Raw genomic sequence first — 23,821 nt, 5'->3', positions numbered from 1 at the left:
CCGCTTTTATTGTCAATAATGTTACAACTAAATGATCGTTTTAAATCAACATTAATAATAAATAATCATGTTATAATACCGTATAATTGTATGTACGTTATACCTACATAATTATGGTTTACACTAATAATGATCATGATCCTATTAGGATCGGTATATGATGTAATTGTTAGACAATTATGTGAAAGTTGGATACTACGTGTTTTGTAATCAAGTTTGAAGGAACGTATGCGGACATGCCGAGAATACCCCCATTGTACTTTTATTTTAATTTTAAGATAGTTATGTCTTGTCGTATGAAAGATTTTGTTTTGGAAAATGTAAATAGAATTATTATGCATCTATATGTATATTTTTGGAATAATTAATTGTATGTTTTCTTTGGTATATGTTTAAAAAATGGTTTAAAGACGAGCAACTTAATCTTTAACCCGTTTTCAGTTTTGTCGCAGTAAAAATATTACAATATTGTTTATATACAATATTATATACGATATTTTTAGTTAAATTTGCTGTTTTATTTTACATTAATATAATAAACACACCATCCCACCTTTAATCACCGACTTGGTAGGTTTACACCTGTTATATTTGGAGCCATCTAATGGGTTGAGCCTACTACCGTATACCTATCACGAACAACTCTTTTCAAGTCGGTTTTCTATAAGGCCGTGGTATTGCTCCGGTCGAGCCAGTCCAGTTTTGTTGAAGCCGGCTCGGTTCCGGCACGGCGTTGTCTCGAATTGTGGCTACTGCTAGCTGACAGCGTGCTTACGGCGCGTCGCCCACGAGGTGCAAGCTCGAAGTCGGCGCGCTGTTTCTCGTAGGTACTGAAGTGTGAGAAAATTGCTTTGTTCATTAGGGTCTTATCGCACTAGGGGCTACTAGTTGCGCAGTCAATTGCCTCGTCGCGAACACGCTGCGGCTCTACAAAAAATGTCTTGGACGCGGTGGCAAATACGTTACGTTTTGTCGCGTATATATATAAATATGAAAAAAAATATTGAAGTACAATAACGGCGTATTCCAATTTTATAATAAACTACGGATCGTTAAATTTGCTTACGAGCCGTAGAATTTTGACACATTTTGTATGGAGCTTATGTCAAAATTCTACGGCTCGTAAGCAAATTTAACGATCCGTAGTTTATTGGAATGCGCCGTAAATATACTTAGTGAGAAAATGGATCCCTACTAGAGGCTACGGTTGTTAGCTTTATTACTACGAAGACGACAGAGACGATGAAGCAGAGGAGCTGGCCTACGAGACTACTAAATGGCGTCCATGCTTTTTTTATGGGGGGAATATCATCCAATTACTTATCTTGCCTTGAGGGAGGCGAGAGGGAGTGTCAGACTCTAGCCGGGCTAAAAACCACCCCATTCCTACTCCTGCTTTTCGAACCGGAGCCCCGGTAACCCGTAACTCCGGATCAGCCGTACTGGATTCCATCTATGGTGGTCTGATGGGTCGTTGAGGCGCGCGCTATGGTGTCACTGCTGCAATTCAAGGTGTTGTACTGAAACTTGTTGCGCCTGCATAATGAATAAAATTCACCTACGCATGCGTGGCGGTTGCGTAACGCATTTCAGGATACTCGCGGTATACTAGTATGAGGTCCTTAGAATACATGATAATTATACAGATGACTAACAGATTTATTTATTTATTTATTTTTAATTCAATTCATTTATTTCCTGAAGTCGAAGAGCTGTTTCCGTAAACAAATCATATTCGGTGTTTGTTTATTTTTTGCGAATTCCGCTTATTAGGTATATATTACGGTCAAATCTGTCAGAACTTTTATCACCTTAACTAAGGACAGTGGTATATTTCAGAAGTAGTTTAAGTACAAGAGAAATGTCCTGCTTTTATATGTGAGTATAAATTACATTTGGTGGTAAAGTAAATAGAGTATAAATATAATTGGAGTGTCTATTTGTAATATAGTAATATACATACTTTAAAATTTTTGTCTGTCTGTTTTTCCGGCTTATCTCTGAAATGGCTGGACCGATTTTGACGGGACTTTTTGGCAGATAGCTGATATACTAAGGAGTAACATAGGTTACTTTTATTTTAGAAAAAAATATCTATACTAATATTATAAAGCTGAAGAGTTTGTTTGTTTGATTGTTTGTTTGTTTGTTTGAACGCGCTAATCTCTGGAACTACTGGTCCAATTTGAATATTTGTGTAGGATAGTGCATTCATCGAGGAAGGTTAGGCTATATAACATCACGCTACTAATCAATAGGAGCTGAGCAGAGCGGGTGAAACCGTGCGGAAGTAGCTAGTATTATATAATAGAAAAAATCAAATACCAAAATTCTATCAGAAACCATTATTCTACGCGGCTGAAGTCGCGGGCAACAGCCAGTTTTTATATAAATTAAAAGCAAAGCAGAACTAGCAAAGTTAAAGAAATTGTCTTCAAATTTTATATTATACTGGAGTGATGCCACGGCCTCAGAGAAAATCGGCGTGAAACAGGCATGAAAACAAAACGCTTGCGTTGTATTTAGCGTGTGACTGAGGTAACCGGAGGCGCCTTCCTAGAACCCCCGATCCTCCAAAAATGAGAGGATTTAGGATTTTAAGATTATTTGTCCATGTGCAAAAATAACTTGAAATAACATATTAAATTATATATTATACAGAATATATTATATGTTCGAATATTATGACAGAATTTGGATTTTTTGACATAATTATGTAATGTCTTTGAAATGATCTAATTTTCGGTTGTATCGTATGTTACCAGATTCAATTCAGTAGACACTTGAGTTTTCTTTATTGTGAGACTATAACAGACCGACAGGTGATTTCCCGTATACAAACTATCCTATGTTCTTTCACCAAATTTCATCCAAATCGGTTCAGTGGTTTAGGCGTGAAAAAGAGACAGACAGACAGAGTTACTTTTGCATTTATAATGTGAGTAAGATAAAAATTATGTCATTTGTTTCCAGGGTTTTGCTTTCTGGTGCGATAGCGTATTACTCATATAGAATGGTAGATGTTATTATGGAGCATTTCAAGTGGAAACGGGAAGCTGATGACGGGGACCCCTATATGATGCGATTTAATTCATTTGAAGAATTGGCCAGATATCTTATGAATCATAGTACTACTAATACTACTACTACTCCGAGTATACACGACATGCAGACAATAGACCTAAGTGATGAATTAATATGAACTTTAGATTATTATTTGGTCGATTATCTTTTCTTTGGATGTCAACATTAGTGTTTGTAGTTCTTTTTATTCCATCCTTAGTCCAGTCATTTGGTAGATAAAAAGGGGGTTACCTGGAAAGTTTTCCGGGAGTTTTGAAAATTGGTGAATTTATAGATTTCAGTATGCTCTTTTCGAATTTCAACTTTGCCACCTCGTACACCCGCCGCTCGCGTCGCCATAGCAACGACTGTCGCCTAAAAACGGTTTTTTAGGGCTGTTCCGACGCATTTTACGAAAATGTATTTATTTACAAAATTAAACTAGAAAAAATTCCTACAATGTTATGTAGGAAATTAATTAGAGAGGCGCCATGGCGTCCTCACGTACCGCCTGACGAGGAACTCGACTAGTTTCAAGCCTAGTCGAGTCTAGTCGAGTTCCTCGTCAAAACAGTACGTGATCCTAATATAATAATTAATTTAGTATGTCGGGAGGAAAGTTACAATAAAATAATTTTTGTATTGATAACTTTTCATAAAATCTATAGGATGGACAAGGTGGAACATATAACATAACACATATAACAATCAGTGTTGTGCAAACAGGAACGCTACCGAAACTCTCGCTGTTTGTACAACGCACATTGTTTGTACACATGGTGGTGTAGCTGAATAATACTTTGCGGCGCTCGTACGGACACAGGAGTTTCGGTAGGATCCTGTTTTTGATTGGGCGGGAAAACGCCCGGGTGTCATATAATACATAACAACACAACAAAGTTGTACAAACAGATGTTATATGTCTCTGATGTTATATGTGTATATGTTCTACCGTGTCCTCCGGGCGGTCTTCGCAGTGATGACACCCGGGCGTTTCCTCCCGCCCAATCAAAAACAGGATCCTACCGAAACTCCTGTGTCCGGTAAGCACCTGCGTCAGGCGGTAGGTGAGGACGTCATGGCGTCCTCTCTAGCCACTCCTCAAACAGGGGACTTACCTCTGCAATGACAGCGAGCCCAGCCCTCGGTTGCGACAGTCGTTGCTGCACAACACACATTGTTTGTACACGTGGTAGTGCAGATGAATAATACTTTGCGGTGCTCGTACGCCAAAAACTATAGATTTTATGAAAAAGTTATCAATACATAAATTGTAGGATTTTTTTTCTAGTTTCATTTTGTAAATAAATATTTTTTCGTAAAATGCGTCGGAACGGAGATATTAATAAAAAACCGTTTTTAGGCGCCATATTTTCAATATGGCGGCGCGAGCGGCGGTTGTACGAGGTGGCAAAGTTGAAATTCGAAAAGAGCATACCCAAATCTATAAATTCACCAAGTTTCAAAACTCCCGGAAAACTTTCCAGGTAAAACTACCAAATGACTGGACTACCTGTGGTTTGGCAATATATGGTTTTGTTACTGTAAAATTACGCTCCGTGTTTTATGTATTACTAGCTGACCTGGCAAACATTGTTTTAAGCCCCAAACATTTTTTCTAAGCTTTTAAATCTTCCCTGGACTCCCACAAATAACTCAATACTAATATTAGCCATATCGATCTAGCTGATCTCGAGTTTTAGCGAGACTAATGTACAGCAATTCTATGTATTTTATTGCAATGCAAGCGATCCTGTAGTGCATGTGAAGAAATTACCGGATAAAAATGCAAGTTTTTTTTTTCTTTAAAAAAGAAAACGTTGCCCCACATTGGGATTTTCTCCTGTGTCGTGGGTGCGTTTACAAACATACAATTTCACATGCACATGACACCCAGACCCGAAACAACAATTTGTGGATCACACAAAGAGTTGCTCCGTGCGGGAATCGAACCCGCTACCCGTTGCACGGCAGCCAGTTGCCCAGCCACCGCGCCAACCGTGCAGTCATTAATTAGATGGACCATCAACTCATAAACTTCAGGAAGAGATCACTCCGCAATGAATACGCTATTGTGAAGAAAAAAAAACGACGAGATGCCATTATTAAAATACTTTAACAGATTATTTAAGAGATTACTTAAGAATTCCATTTGCTAAACGGACTATCGCACATAATATTAAGAGTAACTTAAGTGAAATATTTAAATTACGTTACTCATTGACTGCTTAGTGTTTAAGGGTTTAGTTTTCCACCATTCTACATCATCAGTCAACTAGATACAAGTTATTCAAATCCTTATATCTCTATATATAAAAATCAATTGCTGTTCGTTAGTCTCACTAAAACTCAAGAACGGGTGGACCGATTTGGCTAATTTTGGTCTTGAATTATTTGTGCAAGTGCAGGGCAGGTCTAAAAGGTGAGAAAAAAATTGTTTAAGGCGGTACAAAGTTTGATGTTTGGGTGAACTGAGGGACCATACTGAGAATTGCCAGTTTGCCGGGTTAGCTAGTATAGTATAAGGAAGGATATTTTCATTAGTTGTTAGCGTCCGCATGCGGGGTGCGGGAGATTTTGTAAACGCATGCCATAGAGCCCGCATGCGGGGAACCGTTTTCATTGGTCGTTAGCGCCCACATGCTAGATACGAGAGATTTCTGTAATGCATGCCATACGGACCCGCATACGGACCCTCCGTATGCTTGATGCTCCATTAATATAGTAAAATAGCAATTTAGACATTTTATTGATATTTTTGAAATTAGCACATAAATCCATGGAGAGATGAATAATTTCTTTAATGGAACCGTTGTGCACGACAGTCAACCTACCTCCGTTATGCCTGTTAGGTATTATTTGATAGGGGATATTACGTCATTGCTTTTTATCCTTTGTTCAGCGGTTATAATGAACAATCCATGGATAATACATATATATATATCTTAATACTATTACGTAAGAAAAATTTGGGAAACAATAGATTGGATTTTTATAGTAAAACAATTCATTTTTGCTTCAGATACCGTGCGAGTCGCGAGAGTTTTTTTTTATATTTTAAAAGTAAATAAATAAATTTTAGAAATGTCATTATGTTTCACGTAATTATTTCTTCATTATAATTGTGTTGGTTATAAAAATGTGGATAATGTGTGGTTAATTAATTTTATTTGGTGTGCGTTCTTGTTGCAGTATTATTGGCTATGGAACTTTGTTGTGGGGTTTTTATTTGCTATATCATGACATAAAGGAACGCATGGAAAAATATGCTGGTACCGGTGCGACCACTGAACCGCCTTTTGATGACTATACCAATAGTAGTACTACTACAGAAAGTCCATAATTATACATACGAATTCTACGTCAATTCGAAAGTTTATAATTTAAATCGTGTGTTGTATAAGTAAGTAATAGAGTTGTAATTGCTGTTTTATGTTTGTGTGTGTGTAAAATAACTTGTAACTTCTTTTTGTGAAATTAAATAAGTTAATCGAAATTATAGTCCTTATTTAATTATTTCCAAATTGCTTTATACACATGTACGTTAAAAAAAACACAGTTTTAAATATTTTATACATATATCAGAACTGAAATGTCTTCCTGAGTTCAAATTAACTGTGTACAATGTGACGATAGATATTATTTCAACAAGAATTTATTAAAAGTTTTTCTATATTATTTATTTATAATAAATAAACTAGCTAGTACAGGCTACCTTATAAAAAGATCACAATGACTCAGGATTACTGACTGATTTAAGGTTTTAAGGTTTTAATTGCATAAAAAAATGTCGTGGCCACTTATACATAGACTGGTGATATGATGTTAAATAATAATATAATTAAATACTGGCATTTGTGTTGCCCGTTTTTGGTATTAAACGGTGTACGGCGATTTTGAAAAACTAAAGATGGTCATCAACTTTTAATGCTGACTGTAATCAACAGGTAAGGAGTTAATATAAGTGTTCCCTCACGTTGAGTAAATGTGAGTTAAGACATGATTTAAGGGGATTGGTGAAAATGACCAAAAAAAATAAAGGCAGGATTTTTCGAGGCACGGAGGTGGCGCTTTGACAGGCTTTCAAATTGGGCATTTGAATATCTGTGCAGTTGCTACACGACTGTATTGTTATTAAGAGTAGAAGATAAAGAGAATAACAAACTGTCTACAAAGATAATAGAACTATAATTACGTAGCTATTATTGTTGAGACACAATGTGTTTGTTTAGAAATCTAAGGCTAAGTTTATAATGTGATGTTTAGTTCTCATTTATTTTTCGCTTAAGATCATTATTTATTCTAAGCGTTTGAATCTAAACCATAAAAAATATCTTATAGGTGTCTGAAAAAATTCATTTGATGGTGGCTTAAGTTGTAACAAATAACATAATGACGGTTGAGAGGCTAATTTATTATTGATCCAAGAGACATTATTTTGCGATATTGATTTGTATATAATATCATCATTTGATGGAGAAAAATTCGATGATTCCGAATCCGATGTATATAAATTAATATAGAAAAATATGTCGCTGAGATCAATTACTAGCCTTTCAACCACAGATTAGTAATTTTTTCATTTCTATTGAATACAAGTGGCGAGTTTTTATTCCCCGCAGAGTTTAAGGGTCCTTTTCGGCTGTGAATGTCTTCCAATTAATGTTGATGATTACAATGAAAATAATCTCATTTTACCAGTTAAAAACTTACACACTGGTATTCTATTTTGGCTTTTAGAGGTTCTTTCAATAAAAGCAAATGATTAACGTTATTATTTAAGTACATAAAAATGATATAACACTGAAAGGCATTATTAAATAATTAGGTATTACAATTGTTTATGCCGCAACTAGCGGTCGGGTTCTCAAGCTGGATTCCTGGAGTAAAGAATTATTTGTGTGAAAACTTCTAAATAGTAGTAGGAAGTCTGGAATTGTTCGCAGCGTATGGCAATATATTTAATTCTTATTGAAAAACTCTTTGCTAAACTGTTTATAAGTGGGTGTAACATTTTATGTATGTGCATCTTTGCTTGACTCTTCGGGAATTAAAAGCGATAACTCGTGATACCTACTGAACGAACACTGTCGTATTTTAGTGAAGACAAGTGTGCACACGAGTTTATGCTAGTCGACATATTTATGTCGCGTAGTGTGCACCGATTAGAGTTCAAAAGTAGTTCAACGGGATGGGGTGTATGTGGGGGTAAGCTATAACTGTGTTATTTTTATAATATCAATTTATTCGAGTGCAGTATACAAAATCAGTATTCGCGCGTGTGGTTTTAATCTTCTAACTGGAGATAAGGTGAAATTAGTATTCTTAATATTGGGTTTTTTTTCGATGCACTTCGACTCTGCGCCGATATAAATTGACCATTAGTACTGTACCTACGTACCATACCTACCCTGACTCCTTATTTCAAGTTACCGGCGGTCAGAGCTCAAGAGAGAGGAATTTCCGGACAATACGTGCCGTGTCCAGAAGTACTGCTTTCTACATCAGGCCCTTGACCTAACCATCTAACGTTAGCCTACTCAGGTGTTGCTCGAGGCTTTTTGTTATGAAGCTATTGGCAGATACGACTATCGGCACAAGAATTGCTGAATCTAGTCTTAGGACTTGCTGCTGGTGAAACAGGCGCTTAATTTAATAAATTTTATCTTTATTTTCAGAATTTTTTTGTATAGCGTTGTAGCGTACTCCATGTACTTAGTCATCGTTGATGCAAAACGAAGACTTGATCTTCTTTTCCCCCCCGAAACAACAACTACTTCTTCTTCTTCTACTACAGCACCGTGACGAAAAATAAAGGAATTACTGATTTGTCATATTATAAATATAAACTATCTTCGGCCCGCAACTTCGTCCGTGTTTACATATTATTTTATACGCTATTGGAAACTAACCAAAAGTGAGTTTGTGTGTGTGTGCGTGACATTTAGGGTATAAAAAAGAATAAATATCATTTAATTGTCGTAGTTTTTATTATTTAAAACACAGGCGTTACGTCAAATAAACAGCAAAATGTATTATATTGTACATGGTCATGCCATAAAATTAATACCTATTGTTCCCTTAAGTACCAATTGAACACTAATAAATTACTATAACTATCATTTATTGTGTGATGATACATTAAAATTGTAATATTATAATATTTCTATTCGATGCAATCTTATAAATTCTATATAATTTTATCTACACTTGTGCGTCGCTACGTATTAAAATGTATAATTACATTGAAAGTGTAAGCTCCACGGGCTTATTGTTAAGATTTAGATTTAGATTTTACTGCAGGGCAAAGGACTCCCTACCCTCCTTCCACTTCTCTCTGTTTAAAGCTTTTTGCGGCCATTCCTTGTCATAGATGTCAAATTAGTCCCGCCATCTCCTTTTGGGCCTACCACGACGTCTGTGGGCGTTGAGCAGGGGCCTTAGTCTGCTATTACAATTGCGTCAGAATGGTCGGTCACTGATCAGGAGCTATGTAGGTTGTATAGCTCCGTCCCTCTCGCACTGCTCAGTGATCGACCATTCTGACACAATTGTAATAGCAGACTAAGGCCCCAGGCTTCACTCAGTAGCGAGTATTGCCCACCGCTCGTCTGACATGAGGCAGACGTGACCAGCCCAGTTCCATTTCAAGCTGGCGGCTTTATTGTTAAAACAGATTAATATTTATAATACATATCAAGAAATAAATGTTGAGATATTTACCATTATATTTACGAAATTATTATACTTATTTAATTTTAATTTCATTTAAGTATGAATGAATGAATGTACGTATTTGAAGTTATTTCTTGCAGCTAAATTTTGAAGCAGATAGCTACAAAATTTAGCTAAAATTTTGTATACACGTTAAGTTTGCATGACTATAAATGCTTTTCAAATCAAATGATGTTAAAGCTTGTCTTGAGATTTAGTAAACTATAGTATCTCGCATTTATTTGTTATTAAATGGTTATACGTTTGTATTATGTTAATGGTATATATTTTTATTGTTATTAATTTCAGCTACCATTATACAATATTATAACCTATTGATTCAATATAATAAATAAATTATAATAATAATACAGTGTTAATACGGTACAAACGATAGAAAAGTAATTCAATATTCGAATTGTAATTATTGATATATCATGTTATATATTTTTAAATGTTAATTAAAATTAAGATGAACAAAAATAAAATTATATAGTTATATAATATCACTGTAGTAGTTCATAGATCACCAAAAAATAAATAAATGTTTGTTACAAAGTAATACTTTCAATTATTTATACAAAAACAGTAGAACTAGGTACTATTAGAAGTTTTATTCGTAAGATTTTCTTAATGTTTAAGTACCCATTATAATACAAGTATCAGAAATATGAGTAGGTAAATTAATTAATAATGTACACCTTTTTATCACATTCTAATACACAAGCAAAGGAAAATAAAAATATCGACATAATATGTATTATACATAATATGTATAATGTATTATACGTAAGATGTATAATGTATTATACGTAAGATGTATAATCTATTTTTGTGTGATATACAAATTATTGTGGGTGTGGGTATGATGAGTACCAAAGTGAACACTATCTCGCCTTACGAGGCATCGTTTATAAGTATAATGAACCAAAAAAAGCAATGTCAAAAATATAAAAGTATCTGTAATGTATCAATTGTATGCAATTTAGTTCTTGTTCTTTTTCTCTTAATAGTAAAATTGATTTTAATACTATGACCAATTTTATCAAATATGTGGAGTCATAAAATATGTTATTTGTCATTTAATTCACTTACAATTTCCGAATTAATATCATTGTGACTTAATAAGATTTAAAAATGTACATAATTATATATAAAAATAATATATTATAAGTGCATGAACAGATTTGTCACAGTGGGAAAACTATTATTAATTATTTCTCAGCGCATAGCTGTCGTTACTCATCATATCATTACTATAATAGGCTCAATCAGCATCATAAAAATTACGTATGTACCATAAAATGTAAAAAAGATCTACATCTAAAGTTCTATTACATATTTGTAGCATTTACACATGAAAACTAGATCTAAAGAGACACATGATTTGTGATTTTAATAGTTGAAAACATTTTGTAACTTTACACTACAATTATTACTACATTACACATTAACTATAATAAATAAACTCTGTTTTCGACAAAAAAGGAAAGATACCCATCCTAGTGAAACTTTATTTCTTAATGGAATTACTCTTGCTTTTAGGATAGAGCCCATCCATTCCTTTTCCAAATGGTGTTTGAGAGTTCGTCGTTAAGTAATAAGATCCTTCGGCTCTGAAATCAAACAAAAAACAACGAATAAATCGACACCAGCAATTTATACTGCGCTAACTCAAAAAGCGTACTTTACAGTAGAGGCGTTTAAAGGGAAAAACATGATAACTTTTACATTAATTAAGATACTTTTTTGAAATTTGGTATTCTTAATATTTAATTTATTCATTGTAATATCTCATATTTATATTTTCTTAATTATTTCTATTTTTTGATTTAGCGCAAGTTAGCCGTATATGAACGTAAATCATCAAAAAAAATTTACATCTTATACACGTCTAACTTATGTTAGCGTAGTGTAGTACGGGACGTCGTAGTGCATGATCAATCATCTGATGCATATTTCAATATTTTATAAAGAACATGTACTTACTCACAAAAATAATAGTCAACGTACCATTAATAAACTAATTAATACGTTGACACATAAGTATTTACTATGTAAAAGTCGCTAAGTTGTTCATTTTACAGACGAACAAGTATACACACGAACGCACTAAACTACGCTAACTATGAGTTAGTGCAGTGTTGCACGAACTTTGACCAAAGTGATCCCCGCGCACACTCCGCTAATAATAGTTGGCGTAATATAAATCGAGTGATTTCAAAAAGTACCTTTACTTAGCGTTTTATAAGATTTGTAACTTTCTTATTTTTGCATATTTCTTCTCAATTTTTTTATGACGTATGTAAACACACATTTTAAGCAACTTGGCATAAAAAAAGTTTTTTCCAAATTTCGACTTAGCGTAGTATAAATTGCTGGTGTCGAAATAAATGTTAACGTCTGAGAACTATTGTATTTGTCGACACCAATGGGCCAGCTCAACCGGAGTGATATTACCGTTGCTCAAAACACCCGGTATGAAACAAAGCTTGAGTTTTTAATCGTGTACGTGAGGATGGTCTAATCTTACACACATTACTCTCAATCAAAGTAACCCCAAACTCTCACAAATTCGGTAATATTTAGTGTTGTCATTATCCACGAGTAGCCCTGAATATTTACCATCAAGTGAATCGAGTGCTCGTACGTCCGATCAAACTCCAAAAAAAATCTTTACGAAATAAAACCAGGCCAGGCTGTGTCAGAAATAAGGCTGAACGTTTTAAGAGGAGTTTTACATTTTTTTTTATCTGTTATGGTCCCTATCACTAACATTAGACCTTAATGACTGACACGGATGAACCGTGATCATGGCGCTTATAACAGTGCCCAAATATCGGAAACTCATGGACATTAATAAACATGATAAATATCTCAACTTAAGTTCTAATTTTAGTTTGACATTGAACTTCATAGGTACCAACCTATACATGTATCGAGTCTATTTGTTGTCTTACTTTTCCTTAATATTTAGGTCACTGCGATTGCGAACACCACACGTATGCGTTGGATCGTGGACGGTCATAAATATTACCATATTCAACGCCTTTGGTATGCAGATTTACGCCTTGTTTAACTTCCATAGGCATATAAATTGTATATTACGTTTGGTAAAGGTACTGATACTATGTTATATGGATTCCTACACACATGTATGTAGGTAGTTACTTAATTTTTAGTTTCTCTAGGTTTAGCGAATCGGAATTATGGTCTGACCACATACTTCGTAGTTATTAGCCATTTATGGGTAGTTTCTATTATAATATTGTATGCTTTGACAATATTAAATGAAATCATGATTCAGAAAATAGAATAACAACCATGTGTCAGATGTAATTAATTCCCATATAATGCGTTATATTTATTTTTTTATTTTAATGCATCGTTCTTCTTTTGTAAAATACTTAATATATTTTTTTATTATTACTTATATTTGTTATTTACCGAGTAAAAAGTAAAAAAGAAGTTTAACTATTGACTTACTTATTATCACAGCTATAGCCCATATATACCATTCCTTCTTCAGGGTTTGGATTTTCTCTGAATTTATGGTAAGATTCAGCTGGGGAGGCGGGGAATGCTTCAGGATTTCTCACTGATTCTGCAAAAAACCGCCATGATCTCCAATGACTGCAGAGATCTGGAAAAATTAAAGATAGACAGACAATTAATGCGTCCCTCGTATTTTGTTATGATTGTGGGGATTAATGCGGATTAAACGTGCTTTAGGGTTGATGTGATATCGCGGAAAATTATGCGCTCTGTCAGAAATGTGTGAAATGACGTGTATTTAGAATTAGGTGGTTTTAAGGAAATTGATGATGTGGATGGTCTATGACATTCCATTGTGATTATTATTTTATTTGCAGCAATCTCACTCACGAGTCTCCAGGGCTGTACCCTGGAGACTCGTGAGTGAGATTGCTGGTGACGAAAAATGCAACGAAGTTTCATAACGAAATCATAAATAGAGATTAAATGAAGGCTTGAAGAATATAGGGCCAACCTGCGCTAAAAGTAAATAAACAAGAGAAATAGCAGAGGATAGAGCGACTAAGTGGTTGATAAAATATAGTGGAATTACGTGAAAAATGATATACATGTTTGTAGGAAGGGTAAAATGGGAATCAATGCAGCGATAGACGGAATGATGAGAGTGACATGTTGTGCTGACCCCACAAATGTGCAATGATGGTCTTACAATTAAAAATTACCTTATAGTAATTAAGTGTTATAGTTGTGATTTGTTCCCGCTGAAACCCTACATTAAATTCGTAAGCGTATAGCATTAGACGGGCACAGAGATCTTACCCAATACCAATACCAATATGACAATAAATTACAAAAGTCTACATACTATCAGCTTTCCGCTTAGTTTTTTTCCGACAACGATAGGCTCGTCTCCCAGTGTTACCAGATGAAGCTGAACATTATTTATAATTTAATTTTTATACAAAATTCTAATGTAATACACATTGAAAGCGATTCATTAAACACAACTTCGGTTATTGTACAGTTATATTACACAGAGAAAATGTTAAACACTTATAAAAGCAAGAATTTGGATTGTTTATACAAGCATTTATACAGATGTACAACACATGTACTTTTAATAAATCGCAAGCGCCAGTAATGTCCTGTACTAAGTATTCCTATTTTAACGTAATGGTTTAGGAATCAACGATCTTGTTCAGAACCCGCGAAGAGAAGCATAATTATTATTTTGAAACAAAAACTTACTATCATCGGAGAGAGGTATCGGGGCAAATCGGGGGCAACCAGGCTGTATGCTTTTGCCACCGTTCGGCCAGAAGTCTGCCGTTCCGGTTCGTACCGGTGCGCCATAACCACCGGCGTCAGTATGTATGACATCCACAAAGTCTGCATCCTTCGCACTCACGTGTTCCATCACCACGCCATCAGGATAGAACGCTGGAAAAGCGGGATCGAGGGCTGTTAATCTGAAATGTTTGTTCACTGTGTTAATTTATTAATTGTGACTAAGATACAGTATGTTGGATGATGTTTGTTATGTTTTATATGAAGCATTTGACAGTATTTATCGTAGGATATGACTAATAAAATTATATTTTTATGGTGGACACGCTCTCTAGTAGATGATTTAAGTTTTTAAATATAAAACAGGCAAGGTATATTTAGTAATAATGGTCTTTAAATCTCAAACATAATACGTTGCATCTGGAGTTCCTCTGGGTTCTCAATTAGGTCCAGGCTATTTTAATAACTTTTTTTTCACATTTTGCGTTTTATTTACTACGTTTACTCTTGTCAGGTTGTTGTTACTAAGATAGACCGTAATTGCTCTATGGCATTCAGCCGAATTTGGTTAAAGGTCAGAGTAAATCTTAAAATTATTTGGGTAGAAGTCAGGGAATATAAGAAAGTTACGCGAATGAAACGCTATATTCAAAGTAATTACAGCATCTCTTATTAAAAACAGACTTTATTACTAGTGTTCATTTTAATTCGATGAGCTGACAGCCATTACTATTAGTTGATAAGTAAGTTAAGTACCTTTTGATAGTTTTGCTGTATTTAGTCTTCAGTTCCCTTGCAGTGTATCCTGCCACGTGGCTGCCCAATGAGTGACCAATCACGTGGAATTTGTCCAACAGTAGTCCTGAGTCGACTAACTTATTCAACTGTTCTGCTGCAGCTGTACCAACCTGGAAAAAGAAAAGAGTCTGCTGATAAAAATTCAAATAAAATAGTTTAATCTTCCTATATTTTCTTTTATACTCGATTAAATAAGTGGGAGAATAAGGAGCGAAGTTCCCTGAATATACAATGTAATAGGGTTGGGACTTCTAACCCGTTAAGGCTGAGTACTACATCTAATTTTATCGACAAAAAAAATAATAAGGGGTGTTGAACCCCTAATTGAAAATATTGAAAAATAGTGATTTTTTCGGTAAAAATAATTCACAAATGATTTTTTTTCTCACCAAAACATTATCAAACATATGAAAAAAGTAATGAATTAGTTAGCCAAGGTTATTAGCTACCGTTTGTCGTTTTTTTTTGTTTCTACGACGCATACAACCTTTGATATCAAAAAAAGTAAAAAAAAATATTAAAATGGCCATAACTTTTAGGGGGAGGGGTTTTGACCGCTTCGACCCCCGACTTTTGTCCATAAAATTAGATGTAGAACTCAGCCTTAACGGGTTAGAAGTCCCAACCCTATCACATTGTATTTGACTTGCCGTGAAAATTAATAAATGCTAATTTTAACTGATGGTAAATAACAGTTCAGTTATGGTGTAAACTAGCCTATAAATAGTATGAGTAAGAAAACGTTATTGCAAACCGTCATAGTATTTATAATTATTATGAAACTGTTTTTTTACCGCACTGAAATTTTCAGAAAGAATTTCAGGTCTCAACTTTGAGGTTTTTGTTTTTAAATAATTTTTGGTTAAAAATAGTAATCTAACGTAATTATGTTTCAATAATTTAGATATTTGAGAATTAATTTATAAAAATATTCATTTATTGTGTGCAATAAAATGAAATGCAGGTGTCAATAATATTATAATTACAATAATAATTACTGCCCTTGACATATAAACATAAAATTTGCAAGATACATAATACAAAATGTTAATTTTGACTTTGAAAATTATTCATTAAGACTTTAATAAGAATGCGTATGCTATTAGCTTTTGAGATAATACCTTACCTTTTTGGTGTTTCTAGCGGCATTGAAAAAGTATGATCCATGCGCCATATTAGACCAGTCGAGTAATATAACGTTTGTGCCCGGCCTCGCCTCCAAATACGCGTTTACCATGACCTGAAGATAAAACAAAGGTATAATTTAGTTAATTCTATGCTAATATTGTGTGATTTTTTGTTTGACATTGCAAATTTCTGGAACTGCTTGTTCGGATTTGAAAACTTTTTTGTGCAATAGATACGAGTATCATGCTGTGATAGGAGTAGTGCAGCGGGTGAAACCAGCTGGAATAGCTAGTATACAATATTTTAATGAGTTTTACATTTACTTAATATCGTATCGTCACGCCTTTTATCCCCAAAGGCGAAGGCAGAGGTGCAAATTACGGTACGTAATGCAATGCACAGTACAACGTGCATCCAATTTTCACAATTTGTGTAATAATTCTCATGTAAAAGGGGGTGAGTCGTAAAAAGCCCAGCAATACTTTGCCCGACCCGATAATCGAACCTCAGGCCACCACGACAAAAACATAAAAACATTATCTACCTAAAATAAATATTACACTTATTACGCATATTTACACGACGTGGTTTGTGATCAGTCTAAGTATAAGTAATGTAATAATAGTTTCAAATGCCAAATCATGGTCATCAATCAAGCCATTTTCCATATTTGTGCAATGGAGTAAGAGATAGCGTTATGGAAGATAGATGCCTTCCCCTTGAAGGGTTAATGGTGTGGTTGCAGAGACCCATATGGGAGATATAAAGACGATATATTATGATGTATACGTATCTAATATGTGAAGGGAGCCTTTTCTCGTTTGCGAAACTTGTCCCTCTATTGAAAATGCAACTGCTAATAAAACGTTCCTACTTTTAGGCCTTTCTGATCCTACAGATTATCATAATAATTATGATATCATAATATGATAATCTGTAATGTCTGTCTGTCTGTCAGTAATGATACTATCATTATTACTTTTATACTTAAAAATATGTAAAAGGATTATACAAATGTAATTAAAGTCATTAATTTTAAAATTATTATACAATAAATAATAATAAATTAAAAGAGGGCTTAGTACGAATTTGTTTTACGTTTAACGAGATCGAAACGGGACCGCGTTCGGTGCTGTAATTGGTTGGTACATTCGAGCCGGCCAATCAGAGCGTTAAACATTAAAACAAACTCGTACTTAGAGTACTAAACACCCTATCCGGAGCTGCGAACTACCTTGCGGGTTTACCGGGGCTCCGGTTCGAAAAGTAGAAGTAGGAACGGGGTGGTTTTTAGTCAGTTTTAGAAAAAAAAGGGTACTAAACATGGTAATGATAGCTTTGTAAAGTTGGAGTACATTGTCCCTTACCTGGATACTCTCCTGCTGAGCAACCTCAATGAATCCATGGATGTAGAAGACGGTGGGGTTGTTCTGATCAAAACCTTTGATCTCGAATAACTTGTTGGCCTGACTGAGAGGAATGTCCACGTACTCTTCAGCTGTTTGTCTGCGAATATAAAGATGGTAATGTTAAATTTAATTGAAGTAGTAGTAGATAGTAATTTTCTAAGAGATCTAATTTGAAACTCTTCAATCACATCACATCAACAGCTTATGAGTGGCCACTGCTGAGCAAAGGCCTCTTCTCACACGGAGAAGGTTTCAACATTAATCACCACGCTTGTTCGATGCGGATTGGTGAGTTGAAACTCATAATTTTGCCCAATTTTAGAAATTGGCCACCGGAAATCTAGCTCATTTTATCTCTATAGTACGAATGCCTATCCTATTTGAAATGACTTATTTGTTAATATTTTTCTGTTTTTACATTTTCATGTTATTGGCAACTGACTTTTGATCGCGTGATCAACACCTATGCCTTAGGTACTCCAATAAGCTTCTAATTTAACTATAATGAACACTAGTTTATGACACTTTAGGTACACGTATTTCATACCAATGTAAGGTCGTGGTTAATCATTTAGATTAAGTGGTCAGTGACCTTTTTTACTATTTAGAAACTTATTTATATATACTCTTTAAAGTACAAGTAGGTTCAAGAGTAACTTTGAATTGTCTTTATTTTTTTTATTATTCATACACATACTTATTTAAAACGTTTCTTACCCATTGTAGTATCTAAGATAAATGTCCTCTACTCGATTTGTTCTGTCTGGCAAGATTCCTGAAATAGAAAAACATATTTTAATGAATAGTCAATAAAGCTGTTAATTGTTTGCGGTATTAATAAATCATTACTTATAATTTATAATATTTTTAGCTATAAAAAATTAAATGTCGTTGAATTTTCTTGATATAACATGTTTAGTTTAAACAACTCATAGACATAGTGTCACGTCAATTTACGTATAAATAATTTCCTCAAAATGTGAGACTTTTTTTATAATTCACGTTCCAAAGTCAAAAAGATTTATTTTTTTTATGTCACGTGCCAATGTCAAAACTAAAACAATCTCAGTTTATAATAGAAGCGATAATTCAGATTCTTAACACAAACAGGGAGTAGTAATAGAACTTTGCTATATCAAAAAATATTAACGTTTGAAGTACTGGGTATCTAGGTATTCCCACAATAGTTGCTGGGTCTAAAAAAACTTCACTACCGGGTGCAATGCTGTCTGTTACTATTTCCGATACACAGCACGTTATTAAAAATAAATAAGCGATATTCTTGGAAAACATCGTCCACTTTTGCTATGACCTTATTTCTTTCAACCGCTTTTTACTTCGAAAGTTTTTAGGCTTGTTTACTATGAGATAGTAGAACAACTGAATATATGTCGTCTTCGTCTTCCTATATACGACATTCTGCAGTAAATTTGAATACAATGGACTGCAGTTTATTAGAATATATTTGTAGTTGCATGATGTTGCAATTTAAATCAATTTCTAACACGCAATAGTCGTTGGAAAAACACGAATGTCTTTGAATATTGTTTGTTGACCAATGCTGCACATTAAGGCTTAGTGCATACCGGCGGGAGGTGTGGCGAAGATATTAAGAATAAATCAATTTACAATAATCCTTAACTACTATGGCATACAGATGAAAACCGCATGCCAAAGAAGCTCGATGACAGACAACACACCTCTCATTTTTATTTTAAATAGATTTATACTTGGTATCTTCGGCGCGCGACCCGCTGGTGTGTGCTGGGACTAAGTTAAAGACTAATGTATATTATGTTGACGACTTTTTGCTGCATGCATTTAATCTGAGACTATTATAATTATTGCAGATTAATTCACTAATAAAACTATACATTTTAATATTGTTTTTTTATTATTGTATTGTCGAATATTAGAGCGTGTAGATAATAAAATTTGGTATTTAATAGATTGTTTACAATATTCTTCTTATTTTTAAATGGATTAAATTTTGGAGTCCTTTTTCATCCTATTTTTGTGCCTTGGTCAATAAAATGAAACATGTTATCTATGTTTTTTGTAATGAATCTAAACACCAACTTACAAGTACTCAATTCTATAATAGGCATGTAATTAACATTTAATTGTTATAGATTTTAAACTCATTATAACTACCAAGGTCAAAGCGAATAGCAGAAAATGCACTACGTTTATTTTTACTCTATTTTCCAAGTACCTACCTACTCATTAACTGAGTACTTTAAATGCGACAGACACTAATGAAAATAGTAGTTTTACCAGTCTACCTAGATTACGGTAAAAAGAATTCGTGACATGTTTTTTGAATTCTCTCTTTATCTTATTATGTTTAAGGTTGAATTTGCTGCAATGAAGAAAATATCTTAAAATTTAGTCGTTATTGTTCACGTAAGTAACAGGTGTGATACAGTTATTAAGTTACGAAAGGGCTTAACTTATTTTATGGGCAAAATGAATCAAAGTTTGTCGGAAAATTTGAGAGGCTATATAAAATTAATTTTATAATTTAGGTGAGGTGAACTTGTAGCTAAAGAAATGTTTTCTTTGTATTTGTTGAAAGATTGAATTATTTGTTTTGCTTTTTCAGAAGTATGAGTATCCATTTTATTTGTATATTGGTTTTTTTTTCTTTTAAAAAAAAACGTTGCCCCACATTAGGATTTTCTCCTGTGTCGTGGGTGCGTTTACAAACATACAAGTTCACATACATATCACGCCCAGACCCGGAACAACAATCTGTGGATCTCACAAAGAGTTGTTCCGTGCGGGAATCGAACCCGCGACACGTTGCACGGCAGCCAGTTGTCTGGCCACCGCGCCAACCGGCCAATCATATTGTCTTCTATTATTATTGTGATGTCAAAAGTAATCTAAATATCTAAATTGATGATAATAATATTTTCTACCATTCATGGAAAACGAGTAGATTTTTTTAATATTTAATAGGAAGCGTTTGGCTACCATTTCGTTTAGTGTAACAGCTTATTTTCGGATTTTAAAAAAGAAAATAACAACAGCAACTCGTCCTAAATTCTAAAAATAATAATATCAGAAAACACTAGTCCAACGTGTATAAATATACCAATCTACTTATGTAATATACTATAGTCTATTCATAGAAAGAACATCAAAGTTCTGATTTATAAAACTGTCAGCTGCATACACGCATAAGTACACTCTTGCAGTAGTGTTTCTGTCGTGCCGGCTTGACACGACTCGGGGTGACCCACACTACAAGAGCTGACCCCGACGCGTCATTAAAAATTAATGATACGTCACAAACTCATTGGTGTTTTGAACTGAACGTTTATCTGTTTTATAATAATTGCTTTTTAAACCGACTTCTCAAAAAGGAGGAGGTTCTCAATTCTATGTTTTTTATCGTTTTCTGGTTCATCATTGGCACAGATAGTTACAACTGTCCCAATGCTGAGACAAATCTTTTTCTCATATTAAAAAGGAAAAAGCATTAACTACTACTTTTGATGGAAGGAGATTGCCGATTTTAAACTTATGATTTGTTATTATAAGTCACAATTTTATTTTCCTCACAATAATTTTGTTCACCATCCATTAATGATGTTTTAATATTATTAGGAAGAACATATAACTTAAAATAAGTCTCATAGTACTTGCTATGTTCTAAAATTATAAATTAGGAGTATAGATAAGTACCCATAACATCCAATTTAAAAAATATGACTCGTATAAACACAAATAAATACCAATCAAACACAGCTATAACACATCAAGCTACATAAAACCAGTTTATCAAGGTCCCGCTTTGTATGGTCTTTCCGTAAATTCAACGATCAGGTTATACTGGTTAGTATAAGCTGATTAGTAGCCCGTGTACCAGCGGTTAAACACTTAACGTCAAAATTCTCGTCAAGTGTAAAAAATCTCTTCAATATTGATATGATGAGGGTGTCGGCTATCCAATTGATCCCATGTCAAGGTATCGTTGCTTGAAACCCATAACGTGATCGGATGCGTTTGCGTTCAATGATAATTACTTAAGATAACGTGGACTGCCACCCAACCATAACGTTACGGTTTGCTTGTTTTAAGTACTGGTTTAATGTAATTGCGTTTTATATTTTTTTTATTATGTGGTTCGTTGGTCGAGTAGTTTTACTTTTAAATGCCAACCATGAAGCTCAGGATCCTGAACAGCGCATGGTGTTATTATAGTCTATTACATACATACATACATAACCTCACGCCTGTCTCCCATGGGGGTAGGCAGAGACAATGGAACGCCAATTGCCACGGTTCTTACACACTTCTTTCGCTTCATCAACAGTCATCAGTCTTTTCATGCATGCTCGTCGGTTAAAGGTACTTTTAATTTGGCCCTTTTTTAATATATCGCCAATCTGGTCGCTATATGTCCGTCTGGGGCGCCCTCTACCGACGGTCCCACTCATATTTGCCTTGTATACTTCTTTCGTAAATCTGTTTTCATCCATCCTTTCTACATGTCCAAACCATCGTAACATTCCCCTTTCAATCCTTGTCACTACATCGTCTTTCAAACCACACTTTTCTCTAACAACACTATTTTTTACTCGATCACTCAGTTTTACTCCACACATACTTCTCAAGGCTCTCATTTCCACCGCATTAATCCTGCTTTCATGCTTCTTCTGCCACACCCATGATTCACTACCATACATAAGTGTAGAAGTCAATACACGCTGTATTACCGCAAGTCGAGCTTTGCTGGATATAATTTTACTCGACATTACAGAGTGTAAAGCACCATTGACACTATTTCCCGCTTTCACTCTCCTTTCAATATCTCCCTCACACTTTCCATCTCTCGTAAATAAAGAACCTAGGTACACAAACTCATTCACTTGTTCCAATTTTTCATCACCTATATACACCTGGCATTCTGTTAATACTTCATTCCTTTCTATCACCAACACTTACGTCTTGTTCACATTGACTTTCACACCTTTCCTTTCAAAAGCATCATTCATCATTCATTGTAGTTCTTCGGCCGATGAGGCAATAAGTACCTGGTCGTCGGCGTACAACAATGTTTTGATCACTGTGTCACTCATTCTTAACCCACACTCACCTACTTTCAAATCGTTCAAACAACTGTCCATGAATAAGTTGAACAGCCAAGGAGATGCTACACACACACAGCCCTGTCTAACACCCCGATTAATGCCAAACCACTCCGTGTAGTCCCCATTTATCCTGACACAAGCACTCGAGTCCTTATATAAGGATTTAAGTGCCCGAATCAGGTGGCTATCCACCCCATACATGGCCAGAGTCGACCATAATTCATCCCTCACCACTTTATCGTAAGCCTTTTCGAGGTCAATAAAGGCACAGAAAACCCTTTGGTGTCTTGATAGGGCTTTCTCTGAAATGCACCTTAACGAAAAGACTTGATCCGTACATCCCATTCCCTTTCGAAATCCCGCTTGCACATCCCAGATTTTCTTCTCAGTCACATCTATCACTCTTTCAATCAATATCTTGGCATACAACTTTCCTACTACGCTTAGGAGGCTTATACCGCGATAATTTTTGCACTCCTGCTGTGATCCCTTTCCCTTATAAAGTGGCACAATTACGGCCTTGGCCCAGTCTCCAGGCACACAACCGGATCGCCAACACTTATTAAAAAGTAGGTACAGCAGGCTTGCAATTACACCTCCGCCTCCTATTAGCATTTCAGTAGTTATCCTATCATATCCCGCTGCTTTACCTACTTTCAAACTCTTAATAGCACTCATAATTTCATCCATCTTTATTTCTCCCACACTAGCAAATTCATTACCCTCGTTCCCTTCGTCATCTTTCGAATTATCCCTTTCAAATAGATTCTCAAAATATTCCTTCCACTGCTTTAAAACATCCTTACTTTCACCAATCACACTCCC

General features: G+C 34.7%; 1 protein-coding gene across 4 annotated transcripts in view; it reads right to left on the bottom strand.

Moving 5' to 3' along the window:
* Positions 1–9,029: 9,029 nt before the first annotated feature.
* LOC118265351 (inactive pancreatic lipase-related protein 1) overlaps positions 9,030–23,821 on the bottom strand; it is a 33,827-nt gene continuing 19,035 nt past the window's right edge. Inside the window, exons 1-9 of one of the 4 annotated variants that reach the window (XM_035578179.2) lie at positions 19,109–19,286; positions 18,612–18,669; positions 17,853–17,991; positions 16,484–16,597; positions 15,316–15,467; positions 14,521–14,741; positions 14,138–14,203; positions 13,264–13,420; positions 9,030–11,393 (exon numbers count right to left, since the gene is read on the bottom strand). In XM_035578179.2, the coding sequence (XP_035434072.1) occupies positions 11,291–11,393; positions 13,264–13,420; positions 14,138–14,203; positions 14,521–14,741; positions 15,316–15,467; positions 16,484–16,597; positions 17,853–17,991; positions 18,612–18,669; positions 19,109–19,187 (1,089 nt within the window). In that variant the 5' untranslated portion in view covers positions 19,188–19,286 and the 3' untranslated portion in view covers positions 9,030–11,290. Of the gene's footprint in view, positions 11,394–13,263; positions 13,421–14,137; positions 14,204–14,520; positions 14,742–15,315; positions 15,468–16,483; positions 16,598–17,852; positions 17,992–18,611; positions 18,670–19,108; positions 19,287–23,821 lie in introns of those variants that run through there. The other 3 variants (XM_035578180.2, XM_035578181.2, XM_035578182.2) reach the window with 3 other exon arrangements.

Source organism: Spodoptera frugiperda, chromosome 28, assembly GCF_023101765.2.
Source record: "Spodoptera frugiperda isolate SF20-4 chromosome 28, AGI-APGP_CSIRO_Sfru_2.0, whole genome shotgun sequence".
NCBI classification, from domain to species: domain Eukaryota; kingdom Metazoa; phylum Arthropoda; class Insecta; order Lepidoptera; family Noctuidae; genus Spodoptera; species Spodoptera frugiperda.
Note: the sequence above shows the minus strand (reverse complement) of the source record. Positions and strands in the feature narration are given on the sequence as shown.